This window comes from Budorcas taxicolor, chromosome 4 (assembly GCF_023091745.1).
Source record: "Budorcas taxicolor isolate Tak-1 chromosome 4, Takin1.1, whole genome shotgun sequence".
Taxonomy (NCBI): Eukaryota; Metazoa; Chordata; class Mammalia; order Artiodactyla; family Bovidae; genus Budorcas; species Budorcas taxicolor.
Window position 1 is genome coordinate 67,383,009 of NC_068913.1, and position 17,422 is coordinate 67,400,430.

Sequence of the window (17,422 nt, forward strand, 5' to 3'; positions counted from 1 at the left end):
TGTCAATAACCCAATCAATGTCGAGATCATACAAATGAATCCATGCAGCCAGAGGGGCTGGGGCTACGAGAGGTTCCTGCAGGGACGTCTAATGTCACCCTTTCCTCACACGAGGCAGCAGATCCCCGGGGGTTCACTGGACTCTTCTGCATTCATTTTTTTTTTTTTTCCAAATTAGGAAAAAAGGGGGAGGTTCTGCCCAGAAGCCCTTTGTGAACGATAGCACCTACAGAGCCATATCTTCATCACTGAGAGTCTGTCTGGGGTCCAGCCCTCGGGTGCTTTAAGCCCATGGCACTTAGCCTCCTGGCGCCAGCCCCTTCCTGGCCTCTCTGGACGTCCTGGTACCTGAGTCTCTTGTGGGGCACAGCATGGTGTGACACACAGGGTGTCATGTTCCAAGCTTGGCTCTGCCTTGGAGGCCAGGTGTGAACCTGGGCCAGCATCTTTCTGTCTCTGAGCCTCAGTTTCCCTGGATATACCCTCATCGGTGATCCCCAGGTCCCACCCACTTGCACAGCCCTTCATTTATGAAGGACTAGGTTGCATTTCCTTACTAAGTCAGACGTGGGCAGGACCCAGATTCACAAATGGAGAAAGTGAAACCTTGCTGGCCCACGGGCTGTGATCCAGGTCTCTGGCTAGTCCAGGACTCTCTTTAGCAGCCCCCATCCTGAAACAGGCTAAGCCCATGCACTGCCCCAGCCTCAGCACAGGCACCGACAGGGTGCACCGACACCCACTTGGCACGGACAACTCTCTATGGCCTCTGATCTGGAGGGCCTCACTTCTGCAAGCAAACCCTGACTTTCACCCTTCCATCCCTCCACTGCCAGCCTCAGGCCCCAGCCCCACACTCCCCTGGCCTTTGCTTGACCTAAGCCCTAGCCTGAACCCAGGAGGACTCTCTCCTCTCATCCCCAGTCGCCTTCCAGTCCCAAGGCAGGTTCATGCCTCGGCAAAGTCAGGCCCACTGCACGGCAGTGGGAGGAGGAGACACGAGAGGAAGGCACAGAGGCAGCTGGTGTCCCTTGCCCACAACCTGTCACCACTGGGACCTCCCCGAGCTGGTGCCCCATAGAGCCACATTTTCCTGAGTCCCCTCAGGCACTTGCAGTGGCTCTGGCTAAACAAGGGAGCCTGGGTCACTAGGTCAAGCTCTCTGTCCCTCTCTCTAGGCTGGTCATGAAGAACACCCACTCTTGGGTCTGCTTGGCCATCAGCGTGAGCAGGAAGGGAGCCCACTCTGCTAGGCCTGCGTGGAGAGCAGCTCTCGGTACAGGGTCCCGGGCAACAGGGAAGGGATTTACTAGGAGCACCTCAGTTGTGGGGCTCCAAAGAAAGGTGAGTCACTCTTCTGTAGCATGAATCACTCCATGCCTCCTGGGGGAGGGGACCCTGTCTGGCCAGCCAGCCGAGCTCTCCCGGCCAATCCGCACAGGCTTCCTTCAACCTAGCCAGGCCGCCTTCCCCCAGAGGGGGGTTCCTTCCCACCAGGCACACCCCACACATAAACCCCAGCAGCCAGCAGCTCCTTCCAACCTCCTCCCACTATGCTGGCCCCAGAGGGCCTTCAGTCAAGGCTGGCCCCAACTCTTCTCTCTCAGCTGGTACATGTTTCTTTCCACCCTGAGCCTGTCTTGGGCCCCTAGCCAGAATGGCTTTCTGCCTCCCAAACCCTGGCTTCCCTCTCGGGTGTGGAAGGAAAGCAGAACTCCTTCCCAAGGACATGCTTGGGGATCCAGAGGCTGTCACAGCCCCTCAGTGGGGCTGCAGGGTGGGAGACGAGAAACCAAGTCTGCCATGCACACAAACAGCCCCTCGGGGAACCAACTTCCTCACTGCTGGGAAATGATCCACAACTTCCCCTGAGAAGCCCAAAGTCCAAGTTCAAAAGCAGCTCTGAAGGGGCACGGGGCTGAAATAAATTATAAAACATCTCCCACAATGGCCAAAGCCAAGGTTTGACCTGAGTAGGCTGCTGGGCCCTGAGCGCCCTCTGGCAGCCCGGCCTTTACCCACCCACCAGCCGGGGACTCACCCTGCCCCTCTACAACTCTGCCCTGGTCACCCCAGTAACTCTCAGCTCCTCTCCCTGCCCTGGGGCCTCTGCACATGCTGTTCTCCTTACTGGAATACCATCCCCTCCCCTCCCAATCAGCCTGGATAATTCATGCATTTGTCCATGCCTTCATTCAACAAAAATTCTGAGGGCCTCTTCCATGGACTAGGTCTGGGGCTGGATGCCAGGACCAAGCTATGGATCAGGAAGTCCAAGAAGACTCCTGTTCTCAGGGGTCTTGAGTTCCGGGGTGCAGGCGATGGGCAGGTGATGAGTTGGATAAAAAGGGGATCTTGTGGCAGGGGGCTTGCAGGCAGCATCTGGGGAGGTCGGGGAATGCCGCCCTGAGGTCACAACTTCTGCACAGTGAAGAGCCAGGGGAGGAGTCTGAAGGATTTGCTGGGAAAGGAGAAACCAAGGGAGGAACAAGCTCATGCAAGGACGTGTGTGAAGCTGATTGGGAGTCCTGCTCACAATCCAGATCTCAGTAAGATTAAAGTGCCAGGCGTCTCCAGCAAGCACCCCTGCCCCCCGCAACCCTCTTCACGCCCAGGTGGGCCCTGAGCACCTGGCCTGTCCTGTGACCTCCCACTCGTCTTGGCTCTTGTATTCAGGTGTAGGTCCCATGAGGGCAAGTCCACAGTTACCATGCTGGGCCCCGCACTCCCTCCAAATGCCTACTAAGTCCTCTCTGCGTGCATCTCTCCTGTGCAAGGAGGGAAAGGGGACAAGGGGTGCATATGTGCTCAGAGAGGGTCCCTGTACCCTTTGAGAGTGGGCAGCCAGAGGCCCCTCACTCAGCCAGTCCCACCCAGCCAGTCAGGAGCATCCGGGACCATCACGCACTACATGGGCCTCTCCCGACCACACCATGGGCAGCACTTCACTGGACTGGACCCCAGAGCAGGCAGACGGGAGAAGAACAGGACAAAGTCTGACGTTGCTGTGGAAACGCTATGTCACTGGGCTTCTGGTGACAGACACGCTATGCCTCTGGATAGCATCTTTCGGCTTGAAATCAAACACCTTGATTATTACTTCGTACAGTAATTAGACAAATCACCTTATTGGACAAACTATAAAATTGCAAGCATGAAAAGATACCTTCACTTGGACCCTGTCTAAGGCCACATCCTTTCCGCTGGTAACACATGTTTCATTTGCACCAAGCTTGGCAGGGTGCCTGGAGAACTAGTATCTTTCCCAGTAAACCCAACATGAATGAATGGGGGGTATGGGCTGCGTTGTCTTTGAAAAAAAAAAGCTACCAAAATGCCTAGGTCAAGAGCGAGTCCCTTTAATTAGCGTTCAGGAACTGGCAAAACTAAACTATGATTTTCAAATCTGGTTAATTACAACCTTGGAGAAGAGAATGGAAGTGTCTACTGGGTAGGACGCTTCCACGATGCTGGGAATATTTTCTTTCTTCATCTGGGGATGTGTTCATGGGTGTGTGATTTTGCAAAAATTCATTAAACAGAACATACAGGAGTTGTGCACTTTCCTGAGTTGTGTACTCTTCTGTATGCATGTTGTGGTGGCAGTTTAGTTGTTAAGTCATGTCCAATTCTTGTGACCCCATGGACTATAGCCTGCCAGGCTTCTCTGACCATGGGATTTCCCAAGCAAGAATACTGGAATGGGTTGCCACTTCCTTCTCCAGTATGTATGTTAGATTTCAACTGAAAAAAAAAAAAAAAAAGAACAAGTGCCAGAAGTTCTGTTAACTCTGAGGGTTACTCAAAACAATTGGGAATGAAGTTATAGGTTAAGAGAGCTGCCTCTTCAAATTGGCCAAGCTGGTCTGCCCCCAGCCAGCCCCTCAATAATCCTTTTAACTGAGCACCGACCACAGGCTAGGATCAAGGTTTTCTCTCTGTCCCTCAAACTCACAGAGCACCCTGGAAAACAGAGAATGCATCTATTCCTCTCTATATCACTTGTGCCTGCACAGAATGTTCCAGAAACATCTGTTGAGAGAGTGAGCGTGAGAATGAGCTGTGTGCAAAAACTCAGCGTGTGAGGTGGAAAATGAATGGCCAAGGGTGGAAGCCATGTCCTGTGGGGCTGGTTGGACCATGTGTGGGGAGATGGCTGCTGGCAGAGATGGGGTAACAAGGGGAGGGAGGGGAGGCCTGGGCTCAGCACAGGGGTCAGTGACCTGGGTGTGGACAGGATTCGGGCAGCTGCTGCTCCATTCCTGGGTTGGGGGGGCGGGGGATGGCCTGAGTTTCAATGCTATTCCAGCTTCTGATTCTCATGTGGAACAGGACTTAACAAGCTTGCCCGCTCACAAGACACAAACACATGCAGGTCATTTAAACAGGCCTGTGCTGGCCCTGTTAGCCAGCCTCCATTTCCCTTTCCAGAAGACGGGAAATATCAGGGAACAAACACACGTTTCCTTGCTTATTTGTTCTGGACAGTGAGGAGAAGCCTTGGGAAAAGAAGATATTGCCGGAATGAGCACTGACTTACCGAGCACAGTCAGCACTGCTATCTCCTTCAAACAGGAGTTTCTGCAGGACACAGCCCTGGACAGCCGCCAGGACCCCACAGGGACCACCCTGAAAAGAAGGACATGCGTGAGTGCCTGTGAGAACTGACCCAGGGCTCAGCCTTCTGTCCCTCCAGAACCAACCTCCGCCCACAGATTACAGAACACGGGGAGCCCAGGCCCTCAAACAGGGGTCTCTGTCGCAGTGTCTGCTTCCCTGGAGTGCCGACCCTCAGTCACAGGGAGAAGGTGGCAAAGACCCCGGAACCCATTGTTAGAGGAATGCATGTGTGATGCATGAACGTGAGGTGTGTGAGGGGAGGAAAGCAACTCTTCACAACCCACCAGAGGCACCATCACAGATGTCTACTCATCCAGAGACACGTTTCCATGTCCACAGGCTGAGGGCGTTAATTATCTACCCATCCTAAAGGCCGCCTCCTCCAGGAAGGCTTCCCTGACCACCTCAGCTAAACACGATCCCCCTGGGCCACCTCCACTTGCGTGAGCAACAATGTCCCCGGCCCATAGCCTGCCTCAGCACCCAGCAGTTGTGTCTCAGAGGGAGGGGGCTCCTTGAGAAGCTCAGCCCTGCAGCCATCAACAAGTACGAGGACTATCAGAGCAGGGCCCGCAGGTGCTCTTGAACTCAGGGTGCGAGAAAATGTGCCTACTTGCCCAAGGTAGGGACAGAAGCAGGTGGTCTTGGGGTTTTCCTTCCCCCTGCCCCACTTCCTTGGGGCAGTGTGGGGCAGTAGGAGGCTCCTGGGGCTTGAGAAATGGAATTTGGATGAGCTGCTGGATTTTATAGTATCTTCTGGCCCTGAAGATACGCCTTTTGGGAAATGTGTTTAAGCCACATTCAGATCCTGCCACAAGCTACTTGCGTGTCCCTGCCTATGTCCTCTCCTCCTCACGTCTCCTGGTTCTCACACCAGATACTTCTGCCCCCTTCTGCAGTTCCTAGGTATTCACATGTCTCCCTTTGTTCAAGCTGCCACCTGTTTTCAGCATCCTTTCTCCAGCTCTACCTGTAAAATCAACACTCGAAGTACTCAGCTAAAGGACCCTCTCTGGTAACCCCAAGTAGACACAGGGGCCCCCACCCCGCTCCCTCTCAGTGAGGATTCCCACATAACGCATCACTTATATTAGGGGTCATGTTCCCCAGCCCTGCTCTGCCAGCCACAGTGAAGTTTCTGTCCTGGGTGACAATGTCCCTGATGGGCCCAGGGAAGGGTCCCGGGGGGCACTTAAAAACAACCTGCCTTGTTCTGTACAATGCCATATTTTAAGGATACTGAGTCATTAAAGGAAAAACTCTGAAGTTTCCACTCATCGTTGAAACAGCAAAAGCTGGAACCAAACAAAATGGTCTTTAAGTCCTGTCAAAAGAAGAAAGAATTTTATTGGTTGTTTTAAAAGCAAACAACAACACACCGCTGGGTGTTTGCATTCCCACAGGAGCTGGTCTTGAATTCTATCTAGCAGAGTAGTCTGTTTTCCAGCAGGGTCATCTATTCCCTTTTTGTTTTGCAAACCCATTTTTATCATATTTGAGGAAAGAGAAAATTGACCCTGAGGGTCTTACCTCTAGAACATCTGTAAACCCAACCAGCCTGTGCTGATCCAAACCAAAATCTTTTTAGGTTCCTTAGACATTCCTTGATACACAAAATATTAGTCTTACATGGGACCTTGGGGATTTTTGACTGCACATTATAATTACCTACAGATCTCCGAACAATCCTGATGCTCAGACCCCATGCTGGACCAATTGAAGCACAACCCCTGGGCGTCAGATGCTGTGATCTGTAGTTATAAATGAGTCCAATGCACAGCCGAGTTTGAGAACCTCTAGCAAACTATGACCCACAGGCCAAATCCAACCCTCTACTTCCTTTGTAAATAGTGTTTTACTGAAACGCAGCAATACCCGTGTGTTTACATATTATCTGTGTTTACTTTTAGATTACAATGGCAGAGTTCTATGGTTGCAATCGAGAGCCAAAAATACAGGATCTAGCCCTCTGTGGAAAAAGTTTGCCAACCCCACACCGGTATAACCCCTTCCTATATGTCAGAATCTCAACATCTCCAGAGAGTGGTGCCGGTGTCCCCCAGAACTTGGTTTGAACACCCCAACCACCAAGTGAAGGGATTCCCACTATCTCTTAAGGCAGCCCCTCCATTCTTTCGCAGCTCTATCTTCTTCAAACTTCTGGCTGACATTACTCTCCCATCAAACCAAGCCCCACCCTCCAGAGCCCCAGCAAGCACCAACACTTCCCCACTGACCAGCCCTCCGACGGGAAAGCAGAGCCTTTCCCCAGACGTCCCTCCCTATGCTGGCTGCCTCTCCTCTCTGTCGTGATTTTACACTTCAGAGGATCTGAGGGGCCAACGTGTGGATTCTGTCACTACACGCTCAGAGCCCCTTTCCTGGTCCTCTCTTTCCTACAGACTCATTTTTCCCTCTAAGGTCAGTTCTTTCTTTTCATTGTGCGTGCATGCTCAACAGTGTCCAACTTTTATCGACCCCACAGACCATAGCCTGCCAGGTTCCTCTGTCCATGGGACTTCCCAGGCAAGAGTACTGGAGTGGGTTGCCATTTCCTTCTCCAAGGGATCTTCCTAACCCAGGGATCAAACCCACGTCTCTTGCAACTTCTGCATTGGCAGGCAGATCCTTTACCAACTGTGCCACTTGGGAAGCCCTTCTTTTCATTAAGTACAGAGAAAACTCGGTAGCCGGGCACTTTTCCCCACGTCATCAGATGTGGGCTGACACCACACAGGAGACAGGGGTGGCTAAATCAGGGCTTGGTTCCCCTTCTTGCACCAACTACAGTCATCCATGTATTTGGACTGAGTTTCCCAGGAGCCTAGAAACTATAGGAACTTGAGTTTTCTGGCTGAAGCCTATGTCTGTTCTTTCAACCACAGAGTGACAGCTCTCATCTAGGCATAGTACAGTTGCCAGGTCACAGGGTTACAAGCCTGGAAACCTGGGTTCTACTTGCTGTGGGTGCTGTGTGTCTTGGGTTGTCCTTTCTCTGTGGGGGCCTCAGTTCTTTCCGCTGTTTTTTGAGATGCTACTACTGGGTCGTCTTTAGGGGCCTCTGAGGACCCCTCCCAAAATGACAGTACCCACTACAAAGAATCATAGCCTGTGGCTATGTCTGTGGCTAAGGACAGCCAGAGCACTTACTCCCAGGCGTGGGACTACTTAAGACCACTTGCCTGACCCTCTCCCTGTGGTCTCAAAAGAAGGAAGGGAAAGAGAGGGGAGGGATGAAGAGGCACAAAACCTCTAGAAAAACCTTTGACTTTTCACCTGTGTGCTCAGCAAATACTTGTTAAGTAGGAAGAGAAGAGGGTCAGCTGTGTCCCCAGGAGTTTTATTTTCCCTTCCTGAATCCTGGCTGAAAAGCCAGTGGAGGACAGCAGGAGCCTCATTCCATCCTGCAGGAACTGCTGGCCACGGGGAAGGGTGAGGCCCTCTGGCAGTGGAGATGGAGAGGAGACCAGGACATCCCCGCAGAGGAGGCTGCTAAGGCCAGGAACTGGCTCCCAGAGTCCTGTGATTCTCAGGACATCCCTGCAGAGGGGGCTGCTAAAGCCAGGAACCAGCTCCCCAAGTCCAGTGACCCTCAGGACATCCCTGCAGAGGGGGCTGCTAAGGCCGGGAACCAGTGACTCCAGGAGGCCACTAGCATGACCCTAGACCGTGCTGAGACATTAGCCACACGCCCCTGTCCTCCCTTCACTGCTGCCCAGCCTGAGCACCGCTCAGGGGTCCAGTGCAGGAGCAGAGTCAAGCCAATGAGGATGATTATTCTGTTCCCAGTTCAACTCTGGAGTTAGCAGGTACAGACATGGTGAAGCAGCTCTGGGCCAAAAGAAAAGCTGGATCCTGGAACGTTTCAGTGAGAAGACATTGTATCCTCACCTTTACTCTCAGAGAGGGAGAGGGAGCTGCCTGCACTAGGTCCCCATTTCCCTGACTCTCCGCTCATGTGTTTTTCCACATCACATGCAAATCCCATTTCAACAATGACTGAGAGATTATAACGAGATGAATGAAGGCAGAGAGAGGAAGATCATCTCCTCCCACCAACTCAAATCAAGACGCCTTCAAGTCACACCACACCAATTCAGTTCAGTTCAGTTCAGTTCAGTCGCTCACTTGTGTCCGACTCTTTGCGACCCCATGAACCGCAGCACGCCAGGCCTCCCCGTCCATCACCAACTCCAGGAGTTCACTCAAACTCACATCCATCGAGTTGGTGATGCCATCCAGCCATCTCATCCTCTGTCGTCCCCTCTTCCTCCTGCCCTCAATCCCTCCCAGCATCAGTCTTTTCCAATGAGTCAACTCCTTGCATGAGGAGGCCAAAGTACTGGAGTTTCAGCTTTAGCATCATTCCTTCCAAAGAACACCCAGGGCTGATCTCCTTCAGAATGGACTGGTTTGATCTCCTTGCAGTCCAAGGGACTCTCAAGAGTCTTCTCCAACACCACAGTTCAAAAGCATCAATTCTTCACCAATTCACACCAGTTCGAATTAAGAAACACATCACGTCACACTTTGCAGTTGACACCTACCTTTGCCACCGAGAGGTCGATGGGCTTGGATACTACTTGCAGCTTGAGCACTGATGAGACTGGAGACAGGACGATTTCTTCCCTTACCAATTCATCTTCCACATCCTCTGAAAGAAAATCGCGGCCGTTTGAGCTCTTCGTTATGATGCACAGAGAACAGATTAGGAGGCCATTTAACACCCAGGACACTGATAAGTGCTGAGAGGGTTGGGATGAGAGGAGGGGTCCTCTACCATCCACCCGCCTGTGGACCCTCTGGGGGTCCCAAGCCCCCATCAGAAGGAAAAAGGCAGAGCAACAGCCCTTGCTCCTTGTCACCCCATGCTGGTCCAAGGATACTAGCAGCTAGGACATGGCTGTCAGTCCACTAGAAGGCTCTGCTTGTGGACATGCAGAAACAAAGGCCTAGGCCTAAGTTGTTGACTCAGTCCCGGAAAAGCCTGGCCCAGATGTGATTCCTCCAAAAGGCGGACATGACCCACAGATCTGTCCCCCTGAGGATAAACATTAAAAGGTCAAAAGTAGGAAAGAAAGTGCTGCCCTTCCTGAGAGAATAATGACAGTTATAATAGATTATCACTATTGTGGTTTTCACGACCTATGTTTATCATCTAAGCACCACTCTCTCCTCAAGAGAGTAATTATCATCACTCCCATTTATAGATGAGGAAACTGAGGTTGAGACAAGTTACGTCATTGACCTAAAGTCACCCAGGTGGAAAGTTACAGAGATAGAATATAAACCCAGGCCAGCTCCCAACAGCTCTGCCATCCTGCCAATCAGACCTCCATGGATCTCCAGCCAAAAGGGACACTAAGTCACATTCCAAATACAGCCTTCTCACAGCTGGAGTGATGGAGGCCCAGAGAAGGTCCCGGAGTGAGTGCTGGCCGCTCCAGCCTGTGCCTTCCCTGGCAGGCGAGGCTCCCTCTCGCCATTACACCTGCTGTGGCACCACTTACCAGAACCCTCAGGTGTGGGACCCACATGAAAACAACCCAAGGCAATGATGCTGGCAGAGCTCAGCAGGCTGGTCTCCAGACAGCCTCTGGAGACTTCCTCCCACCCTTTTCCCAAGACTAAATGATTACTTAAAAAGCACACCACACTGTATAGACCTCAACATTATCTGCCATAAGCCTGTAGAAATGTCACAGTCCCTGCCGCGCATCTTCTGAGATACTGTTCAAAGGTCAACATCCCAGGACACGTGCCTTACGTCTTACTCTACAGCCTCCTTTTCTTCCCTGGAGGAGGACCAGGCACAGCATGAGGCCAACTCCTAGAGGCTCAGTGCACTGAAAAGGAGACAGATTCTACCTTTAGGCTGAAACAAAAGTTTCCAGTAAGTCTGGAATTTAAATGAGAAACTTTCTTAGTGAGGGTCTCAGAGAAAAGCCACCCTGTGACCACAGTCTTACAAAAACACCTGAAATAAAGACCAGATGTTCACACAGTAACATACACAGGTCTTGAAAGCATGCCACTGGATAGGGAAAGTAAGAAAAAAAATGAAATTTATAACACAACACAATTTACATCCAGTATAAACACATGCACGCAAAACAACTCTAAACATTTTTGCAAGAACACACACAAGTGAAAAGAAATCACTAAATACACGGGGGTGGAAGTGGTTGATAGTGAGGAGGGTCATGAGAGTGTGGGGTGGGGCTCAAGCGAAATCAGGAAGGAAAGGTAAGAGGGCGGACAATGGGCAGCCTTGCAAAGATCAAAACTGAGAATGTTCACTAAGGTATGGAGATGTGTGATTAATTCAACCCTAGGCATCTGAGGCCCAGAAACAGTGGGAGAAGAACTGAGCAATTCCACCAGGCCTCAGCAATGCCTCAGCCTGGACTGCTTCCGGGAGGCCCAGAGAGGGCAGGATTTAAGCCTATTTGGAGGCTGCTATTTAATCTGGGATGTCCCATAGGGAAGCGGGGCTGAAACGTGCTCTGCTCAAGCCCATGAATTAAGTCTAAGGAGGGAGGCTGGGGCCCACGGAAGGCTGACTGGATGGCGCCCCCAGGAGGAGGCAGCCTCTCTCGGCCTCTGCCAGGAGGCAGCTGGCGCCTGCACAGGGAACTGGTTCAAGGCAGCTAGGCAGGTGCAGATGTGGCGGGATCGCCGTGCAGGGAAAACAAAGCACTCTGGCATGACCTGTTGGCCAAACAGACAAACCTAGCTGCAAACACTGAGGGTTTTCAGTTGCTATTTTTAAGGCCCGGTGTAAATATCTGGTTAAAAAAAAGCAAGGGATTTTATTTCCCATACCATTTAACTTACCCTTTGGAGAAGGAAAACATATACATAACCTTGGAAGTACTTAATAGAGGCCTATCTCTTTTTCCAGGTCCCCACTCAGTATTTCCCACTGTAACTACAAGATGTCTTCTGCTGGAAGTGCCCCAATGCCCCAGACTCAGGAATCTCAGCACCGAACCACTCCGGGCTTCTATTTTGATTACAGAATCCATCTCCCCAGCCCTCCACCAGGGACCCAGGCCAAAACCTCAACCCTCTCCCACACAGCACGCTGCTTTAGCCTCCAGGTTATGCTGCCCCCAGAATGCCTCATAACGCCGCCCACCTCCCACACTTTCCCTCTCCACTTTTCTAGCAACGTGTCATTATTTTCCTATTTGCTCATCAAGCACTTTACTGAAGACCCATGATGTGCCACTGGGTATGTGGGACAGAAGAGGTCCAGAGATGAAGAAAGCACCATCCCTGCCTTCAAGGAGCTCACTAACTAAAGAGGGAGACAGAGCCCTAAACATATACATGACGTCAGGGCTAAAATGGGGATTAGGGCAAAGGTTCTAAGAGCAGAGAGGAAGAGGCAAGTAATCCTGCCTACAGGGTCAGAAAAGCTTCACATAAATGGTAAGTATTTGAGCAGGGTCTTGAAATAACCAGAGGATTTCCCCAGATAGGACAGGGGCAAGTCACCTCTTTTTTAGACTATTCCAAGAGCCCCCCAACCAGTCTCCCAAAATCCAGACTCTTACCCCTAAAACTCATCCTCCACCCACATCCAGAGACAGCCTCAAACATCATTCGTTTCACATCTCTGCTTGATAAGACCTTGTCCATCCTTCAAAGCCCAGTCTAAATGATACCCAACTGTGGAACCCACCACAGACTTGGCTAAATCACCTCTTGAAGCAGTGAAGAGCTGCTGGTCATTTACTTTGGTGTGGTTTTCACAAAACACCTCTCTTCCTTCATCCTACCCAACCCCACCCTCCAGGAAAGCAAGACCACTTTTCATCACCTCCGTCCATATTCAACAGTCCTGTTTGTGCCCGGGCATGTAATAGCTAACCAAAGTGGGCAGAAGTGAACCCAACAAAGATGAACTGGGGTGAGGAAGGGAATGCTGTCCCTCTAAACAAACTGCATTCCTTGTTTCTGATTCCCCGACCCCAAGCTTCTCCTCCACTCTCTCGGGGTAACTGGGTTCCATGAGAGGACTCTGGACCTCTGATCTTTTATCTCAGCGTCCTCCTCTAAATCGTTAGCTGAGCCACCAGCAAAGAGAGGCTGGCCTCCCTCTGAAAACCACACACACTTCAAAGAGCTGGGTTCTGAGAGAATTGCTAAAAGCCTTCCTCCCAGCAGAAGCCCTCTGGGTTCTGAGGGCCGGGAACCGCTTCACTTTACATCCAGACAGGAGTGGCTTTCATTAGAAAACCTTAGAACACTTTACAGAAAGGTTTCAGATGCCATTGTTTTCTGGCTCCATGCTTCATTCTGCGCAGCCGTGTGCCCAGTGAAATCTGCCCCTTCCTGGGTGGGCTGATGATCCCACCAGCCATTCCTGGGAGGAACGGTTACCTCTGAAGAAAACAAAGTAGAATAAACAAACCCCTGCTTCCATCACTCGGAGGCCAGTCCCTGCCTTTCAACTTCATCAAAGCAAACCATCAGACAGCCTGTCTCACACCAGTCACTTCTAAAGGGCAAGCTGCTTTCTTCCTTCGTGTAAAGGGGAGTGCTTAAAAGGAGAGGAAAAGGATGTGAGTAGCTCCCAGCTCTTGTATGCCAAAATGGTCCAAAAGGTATCAATACATTGCTGGCTTCCAGGAGAAGAGCAAAGGTCAATGGCACTCAAGCCTCGTCCTTTCATGTCTGGTCCTTGGTTGTCATCCTTAATTCTATTCCTGGCTTTTGCCAAGGCCTGCAAACATACTAGTCTTTGGGGAATAAAGAATTCCAGAAAGAGGGGAAAAGGTGGCTTCAAAGAGAAAGAGTGGATGGACAAGTTCCTGTCTAGATCTTACAGAGGAGGTACACAGATGCATTTACAGGTGGAAGGGCATGAGCTGACGCACCTCACGATTTGTATTTTACACCTCAGTGAGGTGGTGTGTGTTAGTCACAAAGTCGTGGACAACTCTTTGTGACCCAGTGGACTGTGGCTCCCCAGGCTCCTCTGTCCATGGAATTCTCCAGGCCAGAATACTGGAGTAGGTAGCCTTTCCCTTCTCCAGGGGAACTTCCTGACCCAGGGATCGAACCCAGACCTCCTGCATTGCAGGCAGATTCTTTACCATCTGGGGCCACCAGGGGAAGCCCCAAGGATATGGGGGTAAAAACTTGTGAAGGACGGGCTTCTCCAGGCAGAGAAGACGTACTAATATTTTGACTGAGAACTCTCTTCTAGAGACTTCTGTAGGTTCCGAGAAACCCTAAAAGAACCCCCAAATGCAGAAAATGCTACTCTACCCCCTCTCTCCCAGTGTAGATCTAGACGTGTAGATTTCTATATTTCTCCAGGTGAGACGGGCAGTGGAAAATGGATTTGGACATCAACCAAAAATGAGAGAAACCTGCTCTATTCTCTGGGCCAATCCCTCCTTCCCAAGGTCAGCTGGGAGAAAAGGAGCCCTGTCCCAGCCAGCAGAAAGCCCCACTACTTATTACCTCCCAGACAGACCAAATGAAGACCGCTGGACCCTGTGGGGCAAGCACAGAGGCCCCAGGGGTACCTACCAAGCTGCAGCACATCCAGATCACCTTCGACCTTGTTGGACACTGACAACTGATTTTTCCTAGAGGAAAAAAAATAAAGGGAAATGTCAATGTAGCATAGGAGAATACCAGAGAAACGCAAACAACAGAGAAGAATGGGAGGAGCACTGGCTGGGCCTCCAGGAGGGGGATCTCTCCAGACCTGGCCCTGCCGCTCTGTGTGTGCCATGTACCAGCACTCTCTCTCGCTGAGCCACAGGTTCCATGTCAGATGGGATCAAATCACTTCTGGGGCACTTTTCAGTTGTGTACACACACGAGCACACCCCAGACAATACAGGACGAGAGACCCTGTAGTTTGACACTTGCCAAGAACTGAATGCAAGCTATTTTGCTGATGCCACTGTGATGCTGCTGGGAAACACTCGCACGTGCACACGCACACACGCACACACACGAATCAAGTTCCTGCAATCACTGCACAGATTTTCTTATCTCATTTTTTTGTTGGTTTCCTTTCTCCCAGCTTTCTTGTAAAGCTATCAGCAGCCATTTCTCAGAAATCTCTAGAATGCACCAGACAGAATACCTTCTGTGATTCTGACTAGTAGATTTAGGGATGTGTGCACAGAGCCTTCTTTAAACAGCCCACCTGTATTTCAGCTCTCTTCAGATTTTCTTTTCCTTCAGCATGCTTCATCTGAACTAAAGTAACATCATTTTTTTTCAAATGTATTAAAAATTAACAACATTACATCACCCTCTTGAAAACTCCCATTTACTATGTTAAAAATGACAGCTCTTTTGAACATAGCATTGAAATGTATTTTCCTCCAACATCCTTGCAGGATAAGATATGATTGAAGTAACAATCGTAATCTTGCCACAGTAGGTTCTATTGAATTGGCTTCCTCCTGAAGACGTATGAAGGGGTGTGAGTGGAAGACCACAGAGGACGCACAGTACTGAATCCCCCAGCACGCACCGCTTCGGACCCCAGAGTTCCTGTCTGTGGCGCTGGAATACAGAGTGCCTTCCCCTTCCTCCCAGGCAGGCCTAAGCCTCCCGTGTCCTCCTCCACTCCGCCAAGCCCACTTTCCTCAATTCGAAACCACAGAATTCCTACGCTACCAGGGTTCTGCAAGCCTTCTTGGGAGTGGTGAAAGAACAAGTTAACTTGGAAAGAAGAGCTAAGGCATGGAGGGGCAGCAGAAGGACATTGGTTGGGGGTGGGCAGGGAGTTAAAAGAGAGGCTGTGCCCCCCAGCCCAGTGCCCAGCAATGAAGAACTGTGCCTTCATCAGACGCCTCCGCCGACTCCACCTCTCCCCTACCACCCGCGCTGCAAGGGAAGGCAAGGACCAAAGTCCCATTTCTTCTATCCCCTCTGTCACTGTTCCATTCAGAGACTAAGGCAAAGGGCCCTCTCCTTGCTGCACCTCAGTATCCCAGTCTGAAAAGCAAGGACTTGGGCGCAGGTGCTAGATGGCCTCTAAGAGCCACCTTGAACCATTTTGAGCTGGAAATATCAGGAGTAAAGATGCCTCTGGCACATCCCACTGCCAACATCTCTCTGGTACCCATCTCTGCTCTCTGCCTCTTTGTCTGTCACCCAGATCATTCTCACAGCCCTCTAACTGACCCCAGGGTGATGCCCTACCTGGTACTGACCCTACGTCTTCACGAGTGTCAAAGGCATCTTTCTATAAAGAAAGTCTGACCACACCACGGCCTGGCTGAAATTCTTCAACAGTTCACCATCATCATTATCATCAACAGTGGTCATCTTATTTATAAAAATGATGGCAATTATAACAGCAGATGCTTTCTGATTTATTTGACTGTTGCAGCATCAAAAGTCACCTGCTCCTCAGAAGAGCCTTATGAAGTGGTCAGTGCACTGAGTCTCAGAGAGGTCCAGTAATCTCCCCAGAGTCACACAGCAAGTGGTGGCAGTACAGAAATACAACCCCAGGCAATGACACTGTCAACTAAAAAAAAAAAAGTACAATGTGAGAGCTGGAAGTTAAGTTTTATTGGGGGCAATATGAGGTCTACAGCCTGGGAGACAGCTCCTCAGGTGGCTCTGAAAGACTGTTCCAAAGGCATAGAGGGAAAGGCAGTATATACGTGATTTTGGAAAAGGAGGAGTGTATGCAGTCCAGCACATACTTTTTGGTAGAAAGTCTCTGCTGGCCTCATGAAGCTTCTGCTAGTCACAAGACACAACCATCACCATGAAGAATTTTAGTCCTTTTCTAGATATGAGATACAAAAATTGGGCTCATAAACTCCACCCTGAGAATATCTAACTATCTAAAGACCTGTCCTGCCAGTTTCTCAGAGCACAGAGTGCCTCACTCTTCCTCCTGAACTCCTTTAGGGGAGGTGTTATAAGTCAGCAGCTGCAGCAGCACAAAATTTAATCCTTGTAGAATTAGATGCCAAGCACCCATGCTAAGTTCCAATTCATGGGTGACAACGCCAAAGATAATGGCAGCAAACACGATATATACTGCTTCCTCATAAAACAAAACCCAAGCCCATTAGTGTGCACGCTGGGCTGCCCGTGACCTGGCCACCTACCACCCCAGCACCACCTCCCTCTGCACCCTCCCGCTCCACCTGCATGTCCTCCATGCTAACCTCTCATGCTAACGCCTCTATACCTTTTCACAAGCTGTTCATTCCTATTCGAATATCCTTTGGCAAACTCATACTTTTCCTTTTCAGCCCAGTTGGAATGCTACCTTCTTCTCAACTCCAAAGCATGCATTTATTCGTTTCTTCACTCAGTCACCTAGCTAGCGCATGGCAGTTATCCAGTAGGTCTGTCTCCCCGCCCCAGTGAGACCCAGCTGTGTACAATAAACAGACGCAAATTGCAATATGACATGGCACGGTAGGCTGAATAACGGCCCCCAAAGATATTCACATCCTAATCCCTGGAAACGGAAAATGGTAACTGGTATGGCAAAAAGAACTTGCCAAAGAGATTAAGTTAAAGATCTTGAAACGGAAGAAAGCATCCTGGATTATCCAGATGGGGCCAATCTAATCACAAATGTCCTTATAAGAGGGCGGCAGAAGGAGATCGGACACAGCAGAGAACAGGTAGGATGGTAATGGAAACAGAGGTTGAAACGATCCACTTTCAAGACAGAGGAAGGGGCCACAAGGCAAGAAATGAGGGTGGCCATGAAGAGCTGAAAAAGGCAAGGAAACAGATTCTAGCTGTTAAAAAGCTAGCCCTGCCAACACCTTGGCTTTAACAC

At 50.5% G+C, this 17,422-nt stretch overlaps 1 protein-coding gene across 1 annotated transcript in view; it reads right to left on the reverse strand.

Annotated features, from left to right (window-relative positions):
- The window catches only part of MINDY4 (MINDY lysine 48 deubiquitinase 4), a 118,537-nt gene that overhangs the window by 47,092 nt on the left and 54,023 nt on the right, over window positions 1-17,422 (reverse strand). The window contains exons 6-9 of the mRNA XM_052638884.1: window positions 14,170-14,228; window positions 9,168-9,274; window positions 5,828-5,944; window positions 4,541-4,629 (exon numbers count right to left, since the gene is read on the reverse strand). Of these exons, the coding sequence (XP_052494844.1) occupies window positions 4,541-4,629; window positions 5,828-5,944; window positions 9,168-9,274; window positions 14,170-14,228 (372 nt within the window). The remainder of the gene's footprint in view (window positions 1-4,540; window positions 4,630-5,827; window positions 5,945-9,167; window positions 9,275-14,169; window positions 14,229-17,422) is intronic.